This window comes from Monodelphis domestica, chromosome 5 (assembly GCF_027887165.1).
Source record: "Monodelphis domestica isolate mMonDom1 chromosome 5, mMonDom1.pri, whole genome shotgun sequence".
Taxonomy (NCBI): domain Eukaryota; kingdom Metazoa; phylum Chordata; class Mammalia; order Didelphimorphia; family Didelphidae; genus Monodelphis; species Monodelphis domestica.
The window spans coordinates 147,619,834-147,642,610 of record NC_077231.1 but is presented as its reverse complement, the minus strand read 5'-3'; the positions used below and the strand labels follow the sequence as shown (position 1 = coordinate 147,642,610).

The 22,777-nt window shown below is 38.0% G+C and overlaps 1 protein-coding gene across 4 annotated transcripts in view; it reads right to left on the bottom strand.

Moving 5' to 3' along the window:
- The window catches only part of ECHDC3 (enoyl-CoA hydratase domain containing 3), a 107,674-nt gene that overhangs the window by 66,430 nt on the left and 18,467 nt on the right, over positions 1-22,777 (bottom strand). For 2 of the 4 annotated variants that reach the window (XM_007503952.3, XM_007503950.3), the window contains one exon: positions 3,201-6,448. The exons of the other annotated variants lie outside the window; for them this stretch is intronic. In XM_007503952.3, coding sequence (XP_007504014.1) covers positions 6,134-6,448 — 315 coding nt within the window. In that variant the 3' untranslated portion in view covers positions 3,201-6,133. Of the gene's footprint in view, positions 1-3,200; positions 6,449-22,777 lie in introns of those variants that run through there. 4 annotated transcript variants of the gene reach the window in all.

Genomic DNA, 22,777 nt, shown 5'->3' with positions numbered 1-22,777 from the left:
CATTTATTTGTTCACCAAGCATTTTTTGAGTACTTATTATGTGCAAGCCCTACATTCAAGTCCCACCTCTAACCCATACTGGCTTTGTGATTTTGAGTCAGTCCCTTAACCTGTGAGTGCTCCAGGTATTCTAGAAGACTGCAAATTGCAGAGCACATGCTCATTGGGAGAGGGAGTTTCCTTGATGGAAATTCCTTTCAAACAATGAAATCTTTGAATGAAATCATTGAATCAAATCAATGAATGAAAATAATTTTTAAAAAATTATGCTAGTTGCTGGGGATATAAAGATGAAACAAAAAATGGTCCCCATCTTCAAGGAACTTATGCTCTGTAGAAGGGTATAAGACTTAAGCAGATAAATAAAAATGCAATATAATCTGAGGAAAGAGAGAGTAATAATGAGGAAGGGGATTGGGAAAACTCTTGGGGCCCCCTTTTACCTTCCCAGGAAGTGGCACATGAATTGAGCCCTCAAGGAATCTAAAAAACAACCTGTGCAAAGACATGGAGCTTTGCTTAGAATGTAGTCTGAACTGAAGGGGGTAACATAAACTGTCTGGAAAGGGAAGCAGGAGCTAGCATGAAGGGCTTATGTCACAATGAGCTCACAAAGACAATAGGGAATGTGGATAGCCCTGATAGTAGAGCCTGTCTGGGCATTATTTCAACCTGGGCTTGTGTCAAAGGTTTCCGAGTCAGAATTCTATAACTGAGGGGCAACTAGTGGATAGAGTGCCAGGCCTGGAATTAAGGGGCCCTGGGTTCAAATGTGACCTCATATACTTTCTAGCTGTGTGACCCTGGGCAAGTCATTTAATTCCAGTTGCTTAGCTCTTAACACTCTTCTGCCTAAGAATGGATACTGAGAAAGAAGATAAGATTGTTGTTGTTGTTTTTAAAGTATTCAATAACTGACAGGCTCTATCTTTTAAAAAATGATTTGTCAAATGCCTTAGCATACAGTATCCCTTCCACATTAGGGGGCTTAGAAGTGTGGCATCCCATGATCTAGAAAATACACATAACATTTTTTGGCCCTCCCTTTGTACTAGAGAAATCTGAACTTGCCCTTTTTCTTTTATGAAGTGTTTATAGTACCTTATTGTAAAGTTTGGGATAACAATTTGGTGATAGGCTATATAGTTTCTAAACTTCTTCTGTATCATCTGCTGGCCTCTGTGTAGCTTCTGTGATTTCTACAAAACTTCCTCCAAATTCTCATTTAATTTCTTATTCTGACCCCCTGATATACTGAAACCAGGATGGGGAAAGGTCCAATGTGGAATAAATACCTGTTTATCCACATCAGACATTTACTAATTATGTGACCCTAGGCAAGTCACTTAACTCTGCCTCAGTTCTTCATCTGTAAAAATGGGCTGGAGAAGGAAATAGCAAACCACTCTAGTATCTCTGCCAAGAAAACCCAAAACTGATCAGGAAGAGTCGGACACAATTGAAATGACTGAACAATACCCACCTCATGTTCTCATTTGTCAATGAACTATAAGTTTTGAAGCTAATTAGTAATTTCTAATGAAGGAAAACAAGGGTTATATCAGTAATATTTATAAATTCAAACTAATGAAATGATTTTAAAAACTAGTCTCTCTCTCCTTTGAGCTTTAAACTCTTGTCCTAGTTTATTGTTATTTACTTGATAATTATAAATTGCTGTAGGACAACTCTCCTATTGTTGCCTGGAATTGTGACTTACATCTTGTATTATTTATTATCAAATGAGATAGTAAATGTAGAGGCAGAGCCAAGATGGTGGCATAGTAGCAAGAGCCTTCTAAATCTCCTTCCAACCGATCATTACAAAGTGTTTCAAAAGGACAGAATGAAAACCAGACGAGTAAAGGGGCTTACTCAAGGCTGAAGAGCACAGAGCTTGGGCACTGGCATGGCTGGCCACAGCTGAGACAGCAGAAGCTGAGGAAGATAGCTTCAGGACAAAACACTTTAAAGCACAAGCTATACAAAGAGCATCACAGATGTACCTGTCCTCACTCAGGCTTCTGACAGGGAAGGAAAGATAATACCAAGACGAAGTCCTGTGACACAGAAGCTAAGAAAGCAATGACCACCAACATGCAGGAATCTCAAGCCTCTAGCAGCAAAAGGAATAAGCAGCAGCAAAAAAAGCTCTTTACCCTGGAAAATTTCTATGAGGAAAAAGGAACAAAATACAGAAGCAACAGTAGAGAGTGAGAAACAAGTAAACACAACCAACCTCTCTCCCCCTCCCCAAAATGGAAATTGGTCACAAGCTCTGGGGGAACTCAAAAAGGAGTTCAAGAACCAAGTAAGAAAGATAGAAGAAAATGGGAAGAAAAGTAGGAAAAAGAAATGAAAGTAATATAAAAAAGAAATTAACAGCTTAAAAGACAAAATTGCCCATATGGAAAAAGAGGCATGGAAATCAAATTAAGTCATAATATATGTAAAATGCTTTGTACATCTTGAAGCATTATTTAAATGCTAGCTATTATTAATATAATATGGCACATATTTTTGGTTTGTTTCTCCAACTTGCTTGAAAACACTTTGAAGATATTCTCTTGCCTTATATATTGTTATTTGGTTGTGTCTGAGTCTTTGTGACTCCATGGACTGTAGTTGTCCATGGGGTTTTCTTGGAGGATAATGGAGTAGTTTGCCATTCTCTTTTCCAGTGGGTCGTTTTTGTCAGACATTCAGAGGCTAAGTGGCTTGTCCAGGGGACAGTATGCTTGTATTGGAGACAAGCCCCACAAGTGACAAGTACCATGGGATGTCAAGGTCACAAGACTTGAGAGTTGGAAAGGATTTCAGAGACCACAAAATCGGACTCTCTCATACATATAAGAAAATTAAGGTTGAGAGTTTAAGTGACTTGACCAGTGTCTTTATAGTTCAAAATGGGCATTTGAACTCAGATCTTTCTACTTCCAAGTCCAACAGTCTAGCTAGCTATTGTACTAGCCAGAGATCAAGGATATAACCCATCTTCAAACCCTTTGATTGGTTAGTCCCACTGCTTAGCCTTATGTCATGACTACCTTATACCTATCCAGTCCCATCCCCAACTTTGGAAACCATTGGTGTAGACAATAGGCATTTTTCATCTACAGTAGGACTTTTTTTACACAAGCTCAACACACTTGAATTAAGGTAAACCTGACTGCCAGTTGAAAAAAATAAAGGCGGAAAAATATGTAAAACAAAAAATTTAATTACCCACTAAATCCATGCCATTTTCCCAAGCAACACAAAAATCTCACAGTAGTTTACCCAATCATACTCATTTCACTCTGAGAAATCATTGCATTGTTTTATTCCAAATATTAGCTCCCACATCAATCTTTTTTTTTTAAACCCCTTTAGCCTACTTTCCATCTTGGAATCAATTCTATATGTTGATTTTAAGGCAGAAAAGCAGTAAGAGCTAGGCAATTGGGATTTAGTGACTTGCCCAGGGTCATACAGCTAGGAAGAATGTAAGGTTAGATTTGAATCCAGGACCATGAGGCCTGGATCTCAATCCACTGGGCCACCTACCTGCATCCCACAAATCAGTTTTCTTGCTTGTAACAAGTCATGCCCATGTCAGATCAGGGCTTCTCTTTGTTTCATTAATGCTATTTAGTTGTCAATAATGGACCCAAAGTACAAGAGTGGTAATGATGGCATCTGTAATAAACCTAAGAAAAGTCATAAAGTACATAGGTATATTCACATAAAAATACATATTAAATAATGGAGGTCACTATTATGGGTGATTTTCAACTTAATGTGAAGGATTTGGGTTGAGTAAAGGGAGGTCTTACTGTGGCAGATGGTGCCCTTTTAAGACTTTAGGAAAGCTTTAGACCATAAGGGTCAAAAACTGAGCCAATATGATATGAGTGAAGCCCTTTCGGGTATAATTAAAGAATTCTAGATCAACTGCATGTTAAAAGACCAACAGAATTGCATGGTATTACTTGTTTAATCCAGACCAAATTACTTGCTATTTTTGGCAATTTGGATCTTATAATTTTGGAAAATGAAATTGAAAATTGTTATTACCTATACCTGGAAAAATAAAATATCTTGAAAAGAATGAGACCCACCAACTTGTCCCCCAAGACAGAGACTGTCTTAAAGATACAATTATCAAATGGTCAGAATAAAAAAGAGAAAATCATTTCATTCACCTGCGGATTTGAGATTAAATTCCAAACATCATTCTTAGTTTAGACAGAAGATGCTCAACAGTAAACACATTTGACCTTTTATTTTCTTTCCAATAACTCCAAGGCTTTCCTGCGCCTCAATGGCTCTATCTAAGGTACTTTGATACTCTCAGATATGACACCAAAAATAAAGATAAAATGCTTTTAAAAACCTTTGGGCTTGATGCCACTGAAGTGGAGCAATGACTTCTGGGAACTATGGATTCTATCAATCTAGGCTTTTACACAGATCCATTTACTCACTTTGCTGGAGGAATCAGGAAAAAACCTTCACTTTATTACTTCTCCCCCACCCCCCCCCCCCCAGCTATTTCCTCTATAGGAAGAAATTATTTGGAAAAAAAAAAAGAGGCACAAAATAAAATTGTGAACTGGGAGCTTTTTTAAACTTCTTTAAAAGGTATTACTTATTTAAAGGGAATTCTACATAAGCAACAAGAAACCTTTTTTTCATCATTAATCCATTGGTGGTAGGAGCTCTGCAGGTTTAGTGCTGGAGACTAGAAAGGGGTGATAGGGACAGGGTTGCTTTCATATCCCCAGCCTTATCTCCCTTGCTCCATATCTTCTCTCATTTACTCCACAACCACCTTCTATCTTCCTATTTTTCTGTAGCTGTTCAGTTGTTTCTGACTCTTTATGATTCCACTGGAGGGTTTTCTTGGCAGACACTAGAGTGGTTTGCCATTTCTTTCTCCAGTTCAATTTGCAGATGAGGAAACTGATACAAACAAGGTTAAGTGACATGCCCAGGGTCACACATCTAGTAGGTAACCTGAGGCTGGATTTGAAGTCAGGTTTTCCTGATTTTAAGACTAGTACTCTAGCTAGCTAGCTGCCCCTTTCTTTGGATAGCCCTGTCTAATATTGTACATCCTTCGAGGCAAGTGACTCCAGGTGAACAAGGCAGGCTCTTTAAAAAGGGAAAAGGGGTATTTCTGCCCTTTGAAGGATAAAAAGCTTAGCCTGGGGAATTTGTCAGAAACTCTACCCCTAACTCTTTGTATACTGGGGGCATCTTTTCTGACCTTTTGCTGTGCTGATTCCAAGAAGGAAACATTTTTTATTCTTTTTTTATTGTTCTTTTAATATGTTTATTAGTAAAATAATTCTTTAAATTGGATTTTATTTATTTTTTATTAAATTAGATTTTAAAGCTCATGAGTGCCTGTTGCATTTTAAACCTGAAACCTGGGGGAGATGTACCGGGAGAAGAGTGAGAGATCAAAGTTCAAACATCTCAGGGGAATGATAGAAATTTTCAGTGTAGAGATTTCCAGCACCACTGGCATTTTATCTCAGGAACATCATCAATCTGTTTCATTTTATTTCATATCCAAGACAACTCCAGTCAACTCAACTTTATAGAACTACAAGAAGATCATGAATCTTTCATTTTTTTAAATTTCTTTGCACCCTTTCCTTAGATTAGTGCCTTTCTTTGCTCATCCAAATTCCTTTGAGTGAAGTTAAATTCCCCACTTTGTAGAAGAACTAGTAGGTATTCAATAACTTTTTATCATATTTTGCTCTTCCAAATAATGTTTCATTTTTATTATTCATCCATATGTCAGATCCCATGAAATTAAAATCTTTAAAATGAAATAAATTGCAGTCACACCAATTCCAACTTTGAAATTTCAACTTTTTCAACACTGTCCTCTGTCTCATAGGACAATGCGTCATTGTGCTTGGGGAACAGAGGCAGATCTGGGGTTGGGAAGAAGGGGAAGGAAGTCCACAGTGGAGCCTCTAAAGCCTCCACTGTCAAATCAAACCCAAAAGTTCACATACAAGACATTGTAGATAAGATTTTCTTTTTCCCTCTGAAAGCATCATTATGTAATCATGGAAGTTTTGGCTTTGCCAGACTGCTTTCCTTTCTTCCAGATGCCCCCAGTGGCTCTAGCCTACGAGTTTGACCATACAGGCTTGCGCTTCTGGATGAAGGCTGAGATTCCCTCCTGCCCATCCTGACTGGCCAAATTGTCCACCATGGCTTGAGAGGTGAGATAGTAGGCTGTCTTGATGTCCTGAGACAGCTGCTTGTAGAAGGTGGCTTTACCCATTGCCACCACAGACCGGCTCAATGTACAGATCTTTTTGGCTATTCTCATGGTCTCCTCCTCCAGCTTCTCTTCTGGTACCACTTTGCTGAGCAGCCCATGAAGCAATGCTTCCTGGGCTGTGATGGGTTCCCCAGTAAAGAGCATTTCTAAGGCAACCTAAGAAGGAAATTAAGTCAGGTTATTAAGGCACTTCAATTATATTCTTCAGTCATTCAAGCTTCCTCATTGTCTCTTTCTTCCTTCTCCTTTCTCTGATTCACCCACACCACTGACTGGGTCAGACCAAGTAGAGGTGGTATAGAAGCTAGGATGCCAGACTCCAGAGTCAGGGAGACATGAACTTAAATCTGGTCTTGGATACTTACTAGCTGTGTAACTTTGGACAAGTCATATACCCTCATGTTTTTATGTATAAATTAGAGATAATAATGGAATCTACCTTTGAGGCAGTCTGTGGTAGTGTGGTGATAAGAATGGTAGAGTTAGAACTAAGAAGACAAGTTCAAATTCAGCCTCAGATACTAAACTAGCTATATGACTTTGGGCAAATCATTTAACCCATGTCTTCCTCAGTTTTCCCATCTGTAAAATGGGGGAAATTTGCATCTGCCTCCTGGGTTGTTGTAACCAAATGAGATAATATTTTTAAAGAGTTTTATAAACCTTAAAGCTCTATTTAAATGTTAATGATCATTATTAATTACCTGTGTGACCACAGGCAAGCCACTTCCTTTTTCTTTGCCTCAGTTTGTTGGGAGGCAGAAACTAAATGCTGTTAAATTCTCTTTGATTACCAATCCCCTCTCAAACACAAAGGAAGGATGGAGAAAATGAAGGAGAGAAGTAAGGAGAGAAACAAGGAGAGGAGGGAGGGAGAACAGATGGAAGGAAGGATGTAAGAGATGAAGAGAAAGAAAGACAGAAGGAAGGGAGGGAAGGAGGGAAAGAGAGGCAGAAACAAGGAGGAACAAAGGAAGAGAGGGAGGGAGCAAGGAAGGAAACATTTATTAAGGATCTACTATATGATAGGCATTGAGCCAAGTGAGGGGGATATAAAGACAAAATGAAATAATGCCTTGCCCAGAAAGGGCTTGTGCTTCACCTATTTCTACCCTAAATGATAGGAAATGTCTAAAACTATCAGGAATGAAATTAAATAGAGGCAGCAGGATTAAATAAAAGTCTATTGAATAGGGTATCAAAATATATGGGTTCTAATCCTGGTTCTTCCACTATCTAGTTATGCGACCTTGGCCAATTCACATCTCCTGTGTAGACCTTAGTTTCCTCATCAGTAAAATGAAGGATTAGACTAACTGACTTAAGAACTCTTCTTGCCCTGCTATGAGACTCTGTAAAAGGAGAACCACATATCCTCTGGGAAACTAGGGATTTCATAACCAGGTTTGCTATTCTTGTGGAGTTAATGATCCTTATTGATTAATAAGAGAGAGGAAATGATATAGCATAGCAGATGACCTAGAAGGCAGGAAGACATGGCTTCCAGTCCCATTTGTGATACGTTTTTTAACCTGTCAGTATCATAGGAAAAGCTCTAAGACTTTAAATTGTAGAGAAAATACCATCCTGCTTTGGTAGAGAGCGCCCTACGCTCATGAAATCACAGGTCTACTCTCTATTCGCTCCAAGGGAGAGAAAGGCACTTCCCTAGGCAGAATGGATAGAGAACTTGTCTGCAACCTAGGCAAACTTGGATTCCAGTTCACCTCTGACAAACACTGTGGCTGGGTGACCCTAAGCAATCATGTAAGCTCTCAGTCCCTCAAAATGGCATTGAAAGTGCCCCGACTTATATTGGTAGAGAGTTTCCTCACTAGAGATTTGAATTCATTAGTCCAGAGAGTACAAACATAACAACTGAACCAGAGCAAAACTTTTAGTCAGATAGACTATATTTAATATTTAAAGACACACCCAAATCAGAAGCCAAATATCAGAAAAAATATTTTTATACTCCCATTTACCCAGGGTTGTTCTGTTAATACACATGATCCTCCAGAGAATTAGGAGGATTACACCAACATGAAATTTCCAGTTCTGAGAAATGTAATGCAAAATGAAAAATGCCAAGTGAAATATGCTCTCTCTAGGATGGTCTGGAATGATAAAAGACCCAAATATGTCATAAGGAATTGCAGAAAAGATGCCAAAGTCCTGGGAGGAGGAGGTAGCAGCACTTAAAATCCTAAACAGGGGCTCATTCCAGCTGAAAGAAGAGATTATTTATTCCCGTGTTGTAGTTGGTGGATGCAGGTCAGTCTCATGATTCTTCCATAGGTGCACTTCCCTTTTATCGAATACCTTCTTTCTGATGCACACTCAGTTTTCCGATTTTTCTTTTTATGTCTCTCTCCTCTTCCCTCGTGCCTCTTTGTCTCTGTTCTCCTTTTTTATGGTCTCCATTATAGATTTATAAAGAGCTCCCCTGCCTGTCTCTTCTAGGCATTATGGCTGCATCAAATCCCAGATGCCATACGTAGTTTTCCACAAGAGTCCATTAGATTTTAAAGCTACAGGACACTATGGTAGGCATAGCATGAAATGGGAGTTGTGTATTCTAGTCCCATCTCTGCCATTGATTCTCTGTGTTGACCCCTGAGCAGGTCATTTTGCTCTTTCAGTTTCTTCAACTCAAAAACATGGCTAAGACCAACTTCTTCCCAGCGATCCTGGGAGGGATGACTGACTCATGACCACAGAGCATTTGGTCCACATAAAGTTTGATGGAAAGGTTAGAATATGAGACAGTTTAGGAAACCATAAACCAGCAGGGATCATTTTGATTATTTTGTCTTGAGAAGTAAAGATCATGGGACCTAATAACAATCTGTGAATTTATGAAAAGTAGTGACCAACTATTCTCTCTCACCACTGAAGAGCAAATAGGAGAAATGGCCTCAAATTGCACAGGAAGGCTTCAAGTTAGACAAAAACAACATATTAACACCAAGGATTCACATCATGTCTCTCTCCTGATAAGCCTCAAGGAACTTTCTGGGATACTATATTACCAAGGGATAGGAATAGTACTGTTTCTGCTAAGGCAGAAACATAACCTTCCAGGTGTTTCTGCCTATAGGCTGGGAGATGGATCGACAACTTGATGCGGGAATGTGCTGGTAAATATTTAATAATGGGCTCTCTGAAAAGGCACAACCTATGCTGAAGTTTAACCTGAACTATTAACGTCTTCTTTATTACTTTCTTGAGTCTAGACAATTAATAAAACAATTTAGGAAGCTCTGATTTGGCACTTTTGTCGGTCTCCAAGGTATAAATGCTTTCACATAAATATTCAATAATTAGTTCTCTCAAGACCACAGGAGGTGGCTCCAGAATACCCACACCTTCGAGTGGGAACACTTCTGATCTACTAACAAGTTTTAAAGAAACAGATATTCTGGTCCAGGCAAAAGTAAATAAAAGAGAATCAGTAGGGTTTAATTGCTGTAGAGAAGCTTCAAAAAACGGCTAGGGGTAGGAGGAGGAGGAAGAGGAGTGGAGTGAGATGGGGAAGTTGATTCATTTGATTTCTTTACCTTGGGGTTTTATTTTTTTCCCCTAGCCTTTAGTTTCACTAGCCTACCAATCAAAGAGGTTCTTGAGTGTGAGGTCCACCTCAGTGCCTGTGGGTTAGGACCTATTCTTGTCATGGGCACATGATGTGCTCAACAAAAATCTCTGACTGAATTTTTTTTAAACCTCTACTTCTGTCTTAGAATTGATATAAAGTATTGGTTTCAAAGCATAAAAGCAGTAAGGGCTGGGCAACTGTTTGTGACTTGCCCAGGGTCATACATCTAGGAAGTATCTGAGGCCATATTTGAACCCAAGTCCTCCTGTCTCTAGGCCTGGCTCTATCCACATAGCCATCTAGATGCCTCTCTCTGATTGTTCACTCTATCCACCACAAAGTTTGGAGCTATAGTTCTCAAAGTGTGGTGTAAGAAAACCTAGGGGGTCCCTGGGATGCTTTCAGGGCTCTTCAAATCAAAATACTTAAAACTATTTTTATAATAATAACAATAAAAAAGATGTAATTTCTAAAATGATAAATATCCATAGATATAACCCACATAAAAAGACCTGAATAATTCTTCCCTCTTAGAATCTATACTAAGCATTTGTTCCAAAGCAGAAGAATGGTAAAAGCTACACAACTGAGGCTAAGTGACACTTGTTAAGTGTCATATAGCTAGGAAATGTCTGAGGCCAGATTTGAACCCAGAAACTCCCATATCCAAGCCTGGCTTTCTATCCACTAAACTACTTAACTAGCCTCAATAACTTTGGTCCTGAAACCGAAGTTTGGGAACTATTAATTTTAGAGGCTTAAGCTTAGCCCAGAGATTTCAGTCAAAACAGAAATTCATGACACAAATAAACTTTGACACCTTTGCCCTTTTTTCAAGGTCTGACTCCCATAGGAAGGACTGAATAATAATCTTCAAATTTATGAAAGGTAGTGAGTGACCAGGTGTTCTCTCTCATCACTGAAGAGAAAGTTGCACAGAGAAGGCTTCTAGTTAGATAATAACAACATATTAGCACAGGATTTATACAATGTCTTTCTTCTGAAAAGCCTCAAAGAACTTCTTAAGACACTATGTTACTAAGTGCCAGAATCATTTGAAGGAACTGAGGCGGACAGGTTAAGTGATTAGCCTGGGGTGATACAGTTTATAAGTGTATGAATCTGGCTTTGAACTCAAGTCTTCTTGATTTCAGGCTTAGCAGTCTATTCATGGTGCCACCTAGCTAATATTTTTTGGAGGCCCACATGTGAAGTAACACCCAAAATAATAATAGGCAAGAAAGGGATAGACAATATAAGTTCATTAGTTTAGGGAACTCCTGGATGAGGAGATTCCCTTTGCCAATCTAGGCTGGCAGCTCTGCAAATTATAGTTTTAATTGATTAGAGTCCTGAGATCTTAGTAATTTGCCCAGGTCCACAAAGCCTGAATGAGTCAGAGAAAGAACTTGAATCCTGGTAGGTTTTTCTAGTCAGCTCTTTACTGACTCTGCACAAAAGATCTCTGGATGGGAAGCACTTAAGTGACATAGGGGATAGGTTCTTGAACTTGGATTAGGGAGATCTGAGTTCAAATTCGGCCTCAAATTAATAGCCACGTGACTCAGGGAAATTCACTTAATCACTTCCTTCCTAAATGCTTTCCTAGATTTCATGATTTCTAGAAACTCATTATTCTACATGTTGAAATCAACTCTAAAACTCTCACCTCCTCAGCAACCCCTACATCTGGGGTTCCTCCCTCTAACTGAAGAGAACAGAGGGTGGATATTGAAGATCTACTCCTTGTCCACCATATAAGGAGGGCTTTCTGTCAATTCCCCTTATCATTCCCACCTCACTGCTTTCTTGGACATAAATTATTTCCAGAAGCACATAATTCTGCAAGTTGAAATCAGTTCTGAAATCTCACTTCCTCTGATCATCTCCTCTGGGTGCAAGACTTCATCATGCCCTCTTAATCCTCTCTTTGTGTTGTCTTCCCCACTTAAATGTGAGCTTCTTGAGGACAGGAAGGATCTTATGCCTTTCTTTGATTCCTTAGCTCTTAGCACAGGACCTGACACATAGTAGATGCTTAATAAACATTTATCAACTGACTTAATCTCTGTCAGCCGCAGTTTCTTCAATTGAAAAACAGGGTTCATAATAGCATCTACCTCACCAAGTTGTGAATATTGAAGGAAGTCAGACACACAGTGTCAGACACACAGGAGATGTTTAATACATATTTACTTCTTCCCTTTTTCCTTCCCTCCCTCAGAATAAGAGGCAATGGGATTAATTGTAGAGTCATGCATTTGAATTGGACAGAAGGCAACATTTCCTAATGACAAGGGCTACTCAGCAATAGCAAAGGATTATAAGATCATAGCTCTAGTGATGGAATGAACCTTAGAAACCATCTAGTCTAACCCTCTGGGTCCATTGACTGTCTTTGACAGCTACATTCACCACCCCTGTGACTCCTCAAACCAAAATGTCCTTCTTTCCTTACCACTGCTCTAATAAGTATTGTCTCCCCCATTGCAGTGCAGGTTTCTTCAGGACACAGGCTGTTTTGGCCCCATTTTTATTCTTACTTAGCCAGTGCCTGGCATATAGCAATTTCTTATTAAATATTTGTTCAGTCATTGACTGATTTATGTTTAGTTATCAGATTCTTTTGGTGCTCTTGTTGAAATCTGTCTACAAGCACCCTTAGGTATTTCAAGAATCAACATATTGAAAGGACCATCAATTTTGAAAAAACAGGAGCTAGTCAGGGAGAGAAAGATAGGAGAGAAGCTAAGACGGGAAAAAGTGAGTTGAATGGTTTCCTTATTAGCAACTAATGAGCACATTTCAATCAATAACAAGCTCAGAAAAGGTTTGCCAGGACAACTGTGGATGTGCACATGTCTCTGTGTCAGAAAGCCAGTTTATATAGGAGACTTCCCTGCCAACTTGGAAAATAAAAATGGAAAGATAGGAGAGGATATTCTCTGCTAAACCAAATGCAGTTTCTTCAATCCTGGCATATCTCCATCTTCACTTCAGGCTGGAAGACTAAGAAAAGTTCTCTAATGGGATTAATGTTAATCACTGAGAAGTAGCATTGACTAGGCTTGGACTCTGTTTATAAGATTGCCCTTGGCTGTCAATATTTCTGTCTCTAAGTTTCTGGGTCTTCACTTCATCATTTAATATCATATCTGATTAGCACAATACCACACACACACACATATGTTTGTTGTTATTCAGCCGTTTTAGTCATGTCTGATTCTTTGTGACCTCATTTGTAAGGTTTACAGATACTGACAAAGACACTGAAATGGTTTGTTATTTCTTTCTATAGTTAATTTTACAGATGAGGAAACTGAGGTAAAGAGAGCTAAGTGACTTGCTTAGGGTCACAAAGCTAATGTCCAAGATTAGATTTGAACTCAGGAAGAGGAGTCTTCCTGACTCTAGGCCCAGCACCGCTATACATCAGTGGTACCTAGATGCCCACTTTGCATATGCTATACTATAGTAAGGGCTTAATAAATCCTTCCTTCATTCATTGTGTCAACAGATTAAGCAGAGAATGGCAGCCCTGCCCAACCCAGAATACCAATATTACTTGATAATCAAAGATATCCCAAACCACTGTCTAAGTGGACAGGTGCTTGATCCTCCAAACATCAGTCCCTAAGAGAAAAAAGGGAGATCTATTTATTTCACTCTTTTCCCTAATCCTAAAGTAACAGTGTAAGCTGGGAGCTTAAAGTTGAGGTAAGATCAAGTTTGAAGCTAAATTTATACTTTGCTTCTGTTTGGCATCCAATGAGGAGTATGATATACTCATCTGAGTGCTTAGTTGATCTTGCCTTTTCAGTTCTTGATATTTTTTATTTTTGCCCCCTTTTCCTTCCCCCAACAAACAGCACCATCATGAAACTCAACAGCATAGCCATTGACTAATCAATCATGAATAGTATGAACATTGAAGAATGACTGGAATTAGATGAACTGTCATGGGCAGAACCAAGATAGCAGAGTACAGACAGAAATCCATTTTAACTCTTCCAACATTCCCCTCTAAATAGCTTTTTAAAAATGCCTTAAATAAAATTTTGGAGCTGAAGAGCCAACAATAAGGTCAGAGTAAGTCATTTTTCTAGCCTACGACAACTTAGGAGGTTGATGGGAAAGGTCTGTGACAGTAGAGTTGGGCCCAAACTTGATCATGGTATGAGCACCAATAGAGGGTCTTGGAGGTGGCTGCTGATGCTGCAGAAGAAGCTTTGGGGGCTGTCAGTCCAGAGATAGTAAGTAGGTTGGAGGACTAGTCAGAAAAAGATTACAGGGGGCCCTTTGGAGGTACTAGGTGTAGCTGGTGCTGATTGACAACTCTACTGCCCATAAACAGTTCTGTATTGCAGTTCTAGGACACAGGGGAGTGCTTATGATCATTACAAAAGAATAGGGGCCCTGGTCCAAGACCAAGAGGAAGGATAGCACTTGTTGCTGCAGGAGAAAAGATGACCTGGTCACATTTCCAGAGTCAAAAGAAGCACTAATACTTGTGACTGTAGGAGAACATGGGTCCTTCCTGGACCCTTTAGGACCAGAACTCAGACCTCCAATAACACCATGTTGGGATGGCCAAAAACTTTTAGACTCCCTCTAGCACTAGCTTTGAAAACAGAAGAATGAAAAATCCTAAAGCTTGGTACATTGCAGTTTCCTACTCCCAGGTGAATAGAGTCTAACTTTACCATGAAGTTCAAAGTGAAGGAATAGGCTGGGAAAATGAGCAGTCAACAACAACAAAAAAGAACTCGACTATAAAAAACTATGGTGGTGACAGGGAAGACCAAGATGTAAACTAAGAAACAGACAACAATGTGGAAAAAACTACAAATAAAGCCTTAAAGAAAAATGCTAATTGACTCAAGGCCAGCAAGAATTCCTAGAAGAGTTAAAGAGAGTGATAAGAGTGTAGAATAAAAAGCAGGGAACAAAATAAGAATGATACAAGAAAGTAGTGGAAAGAGAATTGGCAGTTCAGCAAAAGAGAAAAAAATTGTGAAGAAAGTTTTAAAAACAAAACTGACCTAATGGTAAAAGAGGTGCAAAAATTCACTGAAGAAAAGACCTTTCTAAAAAGTAGAAATGACCAAATGGAGAAAGTACAAAGGCTCACTGAAGAAAATAATTTTCTAAAAATTAGGACTGGGCAAATAGAAGCTAATGACACCATGAAACTTCAAGAAAAAATAAAACAAAGTCAAAAGAATGAAGAAGAAAAAAGAATGGATAAGTTGTGGGTGGGAGAGAATGAATCTGAATTAAAAATTTAATAAGAAAAGAATGTTAGAAACAAATAACTATTTAAAAAAAATAAGAATAAATAGAAAAAAATTATTTAGAACCTAGTATGTGCCAGGTATCATGCTAGACACAGAGGATAGAAATCTACAGCATTTGCCCTCAAGAACTTATATTTGAATGGGATGGCTAGATATTGAAGTAGATAAGGCTTGAATTTAAATCTGACCTTCATATTTACTAGATATGTGACTCTGGGTGAGTCACTTAATCTCCATCTCTCTCCATTTTATTTAACCAAAGGATTATTATAGTTGTAGAGATGTCCCAAAGGCCAGTTTAGGAGAAAGTAATTACAGAACAACTCTAAGCAAAGACTCAAAGGAAAAACATGAATTTTCAGCTAAGACTACATGAATACCAACTAAGACTACAATACAAAGTAATGAATTCCATGGAAATTGTAGACCAAACAGAAATGAGCAATTCTGTGAGACTGCAAGAAATAACAGAACAAAATCAAAAGATTGAAAAATAGGACAAATCAAGAAGAGATAATTTCAGAATCAATCTCCCTAAAAACCATGATATTAAAAAAAGGTAAATAAATTATATTTCAAGAACTTACCAATGAAAATTTCCTATAGATCTAGAGAGAAAAGTGAAAATCTTAAAACAATGTTCTGATCACTTCTAAAATGTAACTCAAATTGGAAAAGTCTTAGAAATGTTATTGCTAAAATTGAGAGCTTTTATTTCAAAGGAAAAAAAATAAAAGAGGAGGAGTTCAATGACCAAGTCAGAGTCACATAAAAGCTGGCAGCTATGGAATACAATATTCCAAAAGGCAAAAGTTAAAGGTTAACAACCAAGAATAAAATATCCTGGAAAGCTAAATATAATATTACATGGAAAAAGATGGATCTTCAATGGAAAAAAAGACGTTCAAGCATTTCTCATTAAAAGATCAGAGATGAATAAGAACTTTGAAATGCAAACACAAGCACCAGGGAAAACCAAAAAAAGTAAATTTATTTGAGCAAATGAAAAATGGCTGTTATAATGATTTAGGATTAACATTCTAATAGAGAAGACGTACCTTCAGAACTTTAATGGCTTCCAAAAGTACTGAGGATGTTAAAAAAAAAAGAGAGAGAGAGAACCTTCTGAGTGCATTGGTTCTGTTCTCAGGGTTTTGGGAGGAAAATGAGAAAAGAGAGTAAAAAGAATATAATAGTATGGAAAGGAGGAAGAAGGAGGTAGAACTTACTATTTTTCATACCTGGGTTGTGTAAGAAAGAGTACACAAATATAGAGGAAAGGGTGAGAGGGGCAGACATAAGATGAACCTTACTTTATTTAAACCAGATGAAGGAGAGTTGAACACACACCCACACAATACAAATAAAGAATTTGACATAGAAATATATTAAATTCAATAGGAAAGCAAGATGTGATAGGAAAATACCCAGGAGGAAAAATTTTTGTTTCAAAGGTAGCATAAACTTCTTGATTCTAAAAGAATAATTAAAAGGGGGAGGGAAGGAGAAAACCAAAGTGCTGGAATCTAAAGAGGTTACCTATTGATTATGGAATTGCCAAGTAGATTTTGGCACATGAAAGTAGTTCTTGTTCTATTCTACATTTGCTACTCTGTTTAGTATCAATTCTTTGGAACAATCTGTCCCTACTAGGTTAAGTTCATTCATTACCTCTAATCTCATCAGCATGCTAGACTTGACTAAAATCCCCTCCCTCAGTCTTTTCTTTTCTTTGACTGGAGGGCTAGAGGGTAAAGTACCAAACTCCTCCCAATGCATTCCTTTATAGGGCAGAAACTATTTTCAGCTCATTCCACTCTGTATCCACTGCTCTATTAGATTTCAACTCCATAGAACAAGGTACAACCAGTCTTTCTTCCTACCTTTTCCTGTCTCATTTTGTATGTTATTTCCCCCCTCCCCTACAGCACATTGTTAGCTCCTTAATTGTATCTCTGGCACTTAGCTCAGTTCTTGGCACATTGTTGGTGCTTAATAAAATTTTATTAGATTGGACTGAATTTATGGGATGTCATGGAATATCACTATTCTATGAGAAATGAGAAAGGGAAAACCTCAGAGAATCCTGGATAGTATGTACTGATACAGAGAGAAGTGAGTAGAAACAGGAGACAAATTTATACAAGGTGAACAACACAATAAAGAAAACCTTTGAAAGTTTTGAGAGACTTTGAACCAACCAATATAATAATGATAAACCACATCTCAAAGAAGAAGCATGTTACCTACTTTTGACAAAGAGGTGATGAATCAAATTGCAAAAAAAAAAAAGATACATTTTTTTAAATGGCCATTGTATAGATTTGTTTTGTTTGACTGTGCTTATTTTCTAAAGTTTGGAATTTGAAAAATATAAAAATAGAGTACATTTTAAGACTAGACCTGGGTATTATGTTCAGGGGACCCTTTGTTGCTTTCTGTTTTTTGGGGGGTGGGTGGGTGATGGGAAGTGTGTTTACCTTAAGGAGAAAGTTAGCTAATGCTAGTTTTAGTGGAATCTATGAGCAAGACACTTATAGTCTGGAGGCTAATATGGGATGCAGGTAGAATGATATCTGTTCCTTCTCTTGACGTCAGTCTTATTTTATTCTCATTATTCTCTTTTTTTTTCCTTTATTAACTCTGATCTTAGCCCTGATAAATCCATGGTCTGATTATACAAAGCTAGTGGATTCAGGGAAAACTACTTCATTTTTCAAACTGTTATTTGGTGCTTGTCATGTCTAGTGCCTCCCAATTCTCTTATTGATGAAAGTGCTTATGATATAAAAAGTTCAAGGCTTCTGTTTAACCTACAAGTTTATATCTACCATTTAAACAAGTCAATCAAAAATAGGAAATGGACAATAGAAATGACCCTGATACTGATTACAATAATTTTATCAAGAAGTTTAACCAATGTAAATTAATTATCATAAACAAGAATACTTTCTTTCCAGAAAGAGCCTTAGTCAATCTGACATACTTGCCAAACGGAGAGGGATGGCTGCCAAAGGCAGCACTGGGTTAGAATATAAACTTGTTTGTAAAATCTTATGAAGAAGAATGATGGATGATTATGAGCAGCATTGTCTCCCAAAGCTGAGAGAAACAGTGGACAGTAAAATAAGTTTAAAGAAAGCTTGGCAAGCAATCTAACTAAGCAAAGTCATCCCAAGGGCATTTAAGGATAAAAATGGAAGGAGGACAATAGAAGAAAAATGGAAAAGCTTTTGTAAAACTCATTATAAAAGACTTTTTTCTATCAAGAGCAAAGGAATCTCAGCTCTTGGATCCTAACATCACAGTCCCAGATGTGCTTATAGAAAGGCAGTAATTGTACTAAAGAGAATAAATAAAAGAAAAAGCAGCCACACTGGATCAAGTATATATAGAAGAGATCCTTGTGGGAGGCAGCACAATTGTGAGGGTATCAATGCACTGAAATATAAGATACTAAAAGCATAGAGGGGAGGATTCTAAAGGTGTGAGAAAAATAAAATTTTATTAATGTGCCTTCCTCAAAGGATGATAGAGAACATCAGTAATTATTGACCTATATGCCTACTCTCCCATCCATATAATATCTATATTGAGTCATTTATATGCAAATAAAAGGAATCCTCAATGAGGGTATTAATAGCAAACAAGAAGGCTTTTACAAGCAGCATCCATCACCAAGCCATGTCTTTGCAATTTAACAACTAACTGAAAAATGTAGAGAATATAAGATCCCATTGTGCTTATTGAATCATAATTACAAAAAAAAAACCACTTAATTTTGCAAAACAAAATGCTACTTCAAAGACTTTTCTACAACAAAGTGTCTCACATCCATGCATCAAAATTATTCAAGATTCCCTGAATAACATAAAAAAAGACTCATTTTGATGATTCTCTAATCATAAACTTCAGGGAAGAAGTAAAACAGGGAGATGTACATTCCATAAAGGTATTATATAGCCTTTGTGATAGAGGAGACCCAGCACAGAGTCCAATTTGAAGAGATTCCTTGTAGAGAGACAGTTCTTCAAGATGTTCCTTCTTGCAGATAAGAAGAATTAAAGCCAAATATCATACAGAGGCAGTGAAGAAGCCCAGGATAAGTAGGGTCTATTATATAACCTATGACGATCTCTAGAGAAGAGCAGGGATAGATTTTCACCAAGGAAGTTTAGGATAGGAAGAGAAGATGAGCTATGTGCATGAGGACAAAGAATGACATATGAAACAAATATTCCATTGGTACTCTATATTGGGAATAAAGAAGGCGAGCCATGACAAACTTATGTTAAGACATGGATTATATTCCCATAGATTAGGAAGTCATGGATGGATTGCAATCTGCATGCTAAAGGGAACTTCTGAAGTGATAAGAGCAGACCCATTTGAGAATGACAACTAGGACACTAACAACATAACAGACAGTGTGTCAGAGTGCACAGAGAGCTGGCCTTGGAATCAGGAAGTCTTGGGTTCAAATCTCTTCTCTGGCTATGTGACTGGCTCCTAGCCTGCAGATAATAGGAAACTACACAAGGTTTTTGAACAGAGGAGTGACATGATTACACCTGCACATTGGGGTGGCCACTGTAGCTGAAGGTTGCAAGGTAGTACAGTTTATTTAGAGTGCTGGATCTAGAATCAGGATAGACATGAATTCAAATGTGACTTCAGACACTTATTAGCTGTGTGGCACTGACCCTGAGCAAGTTGCTTCACCTCTGTTTACCTGTTTCAGCAGCTGTAAAATGGGGATAATAATAGCACCTATCTCCCAGGGTTGTTGTGAGGAGTAAATGAGATAATAAGATCAAATTGCAAATCTTAAAGCACTATACAGATGTTATTTATCATTTTTTAAAAATACTACATGATATTGAAGAAACAGACCTTATAGATAAAAAATTTAGAGAGAAAAAAAATAACTTTTATCCCTAGTCAATGACTGGCTTAGGAAAGTAGATTCTGCAATTTTCCCATTAGTTCTCTCTACTGCCAATTTGGGTCTGAAGCTGAGACTAAAAGAGCTTTCTCTAATTCCTTGAACAAAGCCTTTTTTTAATTGAGTAAATGACTCACCCCTATTTTTATGTGGATTGTAGTTGGGGCCAACCATGGTCACTTTCTCAGAAATGCTATAAAGATGAATTACTGATTAAATCATGAATAAGAGAAACACTTTACAAATGTTTAATGTCACCATGAAGGGTCAGTCTGAACTTGAACTTGAACTCCAGCTGTCCAAGCTTCCGGCATTTAAACTGCATGTATCCTGATCTCACCCTCTGCAGTGCTTTCTGCTCAGTGGGTTTGCCTTTCTGGGCAGTAGAGGGCACTGGCGACTTGTATATGTTGTGCTAACCAGCATGAAGGTGGCAGCAGCTTGCTTTCTCCTCCACTTCAGATGTACTAAGTATGGTTTAATGAATGCTGGGGGTCTGTTCCACTGAGCTATAAACACTGAGAGACTTCTCCGATCACATTTTGATTTTTTGGATCCGCTTTTCTGAAAAAGTGGACCTGACTATAACTGGAAACAGGTCTAGTGGACAGGCTGATAGCCAATTCAGAAAGATGGGAAAGATTTGGCAGTATGATATTCTTTTTTTTAAATCAATAAACATTTATTAAGTGCCTACTATGTGCCAGGCACTGTGCTAAGCTCTGGGGTACAAAAAGAGGCAAAAGACAGTCCTTGCCCTTAAGGAGCTCACAATTTAATGGCAGAGACAATATGCAAATATATATCCAGCAAGTTATAGATAAAGGATAAAAAGGAAACAATTAACAGATGGAAGGCACTGGGATTAAGAGAGGTTAAGGAAGAAGAGGTAAGGGTTTCCTTGAATCACTACCTTCATTTTGGCTCTTATGTATTAACCCATTATAGAGATTCAGGCTTTCTATACCTGGTGGAGGTGAAAGCAATACAGAATTCAATTCTATGTTCAGTGAAGGCCTTTACCTTCACTTTATTTTTATTTAAAAAAAAAAACCTCTTACCTTCTGTATTAAAATCTATACTGAGTATTAGTTGCAAGGCAGAAGAGTGCTAAGGGCTAGACAACTGGGGTCAAGTGATTTGCTCAGGGTAACATAGTTAGGGAGTGTCTGAGGTCACATTTGAACCTAGGACCTCCCATCTTTAGGTCTGGTTCTCTTTCTACTGAACCATTTAGCAGCACCTACCTTCATTTAAAAATATTGTCTAGATCAGAGGTGTCAAACTCACAGTTCAGGCTGGATACGGTCCACAACACTCCTGAATGTAGCCTCAACCAGATTAAAATGTAATTGAATGGGCAGGTAGGTGGTTAAGTGGACAGAGAGGTAGGCTAGGAGTTGGGAGGGTCTGGATTCAAATGTGGACTCAGATACTTCCGAATTGTGTGACCCTGGGCAAATCACTTTAACCCCAATTGCCTAGTCCTTACCACTCTTCTGCCTTGGGATCAATACTTAATGTTGATTCTAAGACATAAGTTAAGGGTTTAAAATGTAATTAGGAAATAGTTAACAAAATAAAACCCAACCAACAAAATATAGATGTTAATTTGAGGCTTTCCAAGCCAATGTGCAGCCCTCAAGGTTCTGTTCCTATTTTGAGTTTGATACCACTAGTCTAGATTGTTGATTGGAAAGGGCAGTTCCCTAGTTTCGAAAATATAAAAATACTGTAGCTAACCCAAGCAGAATGGGGGCCTTGAGGGAGATGGACCAGGACTGATACATATAGGACTTTGAGAAAGGCAATATAATTATTCCCCTTGTCCCACATTCCATTCTAAGCAACGGCAGCTGGACAAGCTCAGCACTTTGAATGTCAGCTACAGTGACTTCCATAGTGTCCTTTTATCCCATGGTCTCACTGGACAATAACATAGAGGATGTGGGTGGGTTTTGTTGTTGTTTTTTAAAGCCTCAGATCTTGCGGCTTCTTTGGAATGAGAGGTCTATTCTGGTTTTTTTCACACTGAGTTCAACATTTTTTTTCTCATTTCTGTTTTCTTTTCTTTTTCAAGAGACAGTTTATAAGTTAACAAACATATAGCAGCATTCAAGTGTCCAACATCTTTCATGAAAAGAAGTTCGGATTTCAAGTTTTAACATGGACAAAGAATGGAACAAAATAACGAAAACCAAGGGTGGTGTTTTAGTAAGGATTTAAAATGAATGACCTTGGTTCTGCTTTTAAATGCCAAGGAGAGAAACTTTGGGACTAAAACCCATCTCCTGAATGAATTGTACTACATCTGCCTTCTATTGCAGGTAGCTATCATATTTTGATTACTTCATTCTATATAATAATGACCAATATTTTACAATCAACTTCTAATGTATTTTAATAGATACTTTACGTCAAAATGAATGTATAAAGTATAGTATATCTAACTTCTTTTATTTTTTAAACCCTTAACTTCTGTCTTAGAATTGATTCAATTATTAGCTGCAAGGCTGAGGAGTGATACAGTCTAGGCAACTGGAGTTAAGTGATTTGCTCAGGGCCATACAGTTAGGAAATGTTTGAGATCACATTTGAACTCAGGACCTCCCACCTCTAAGCTTGGCCCTCTATTCACTCAGCCACTT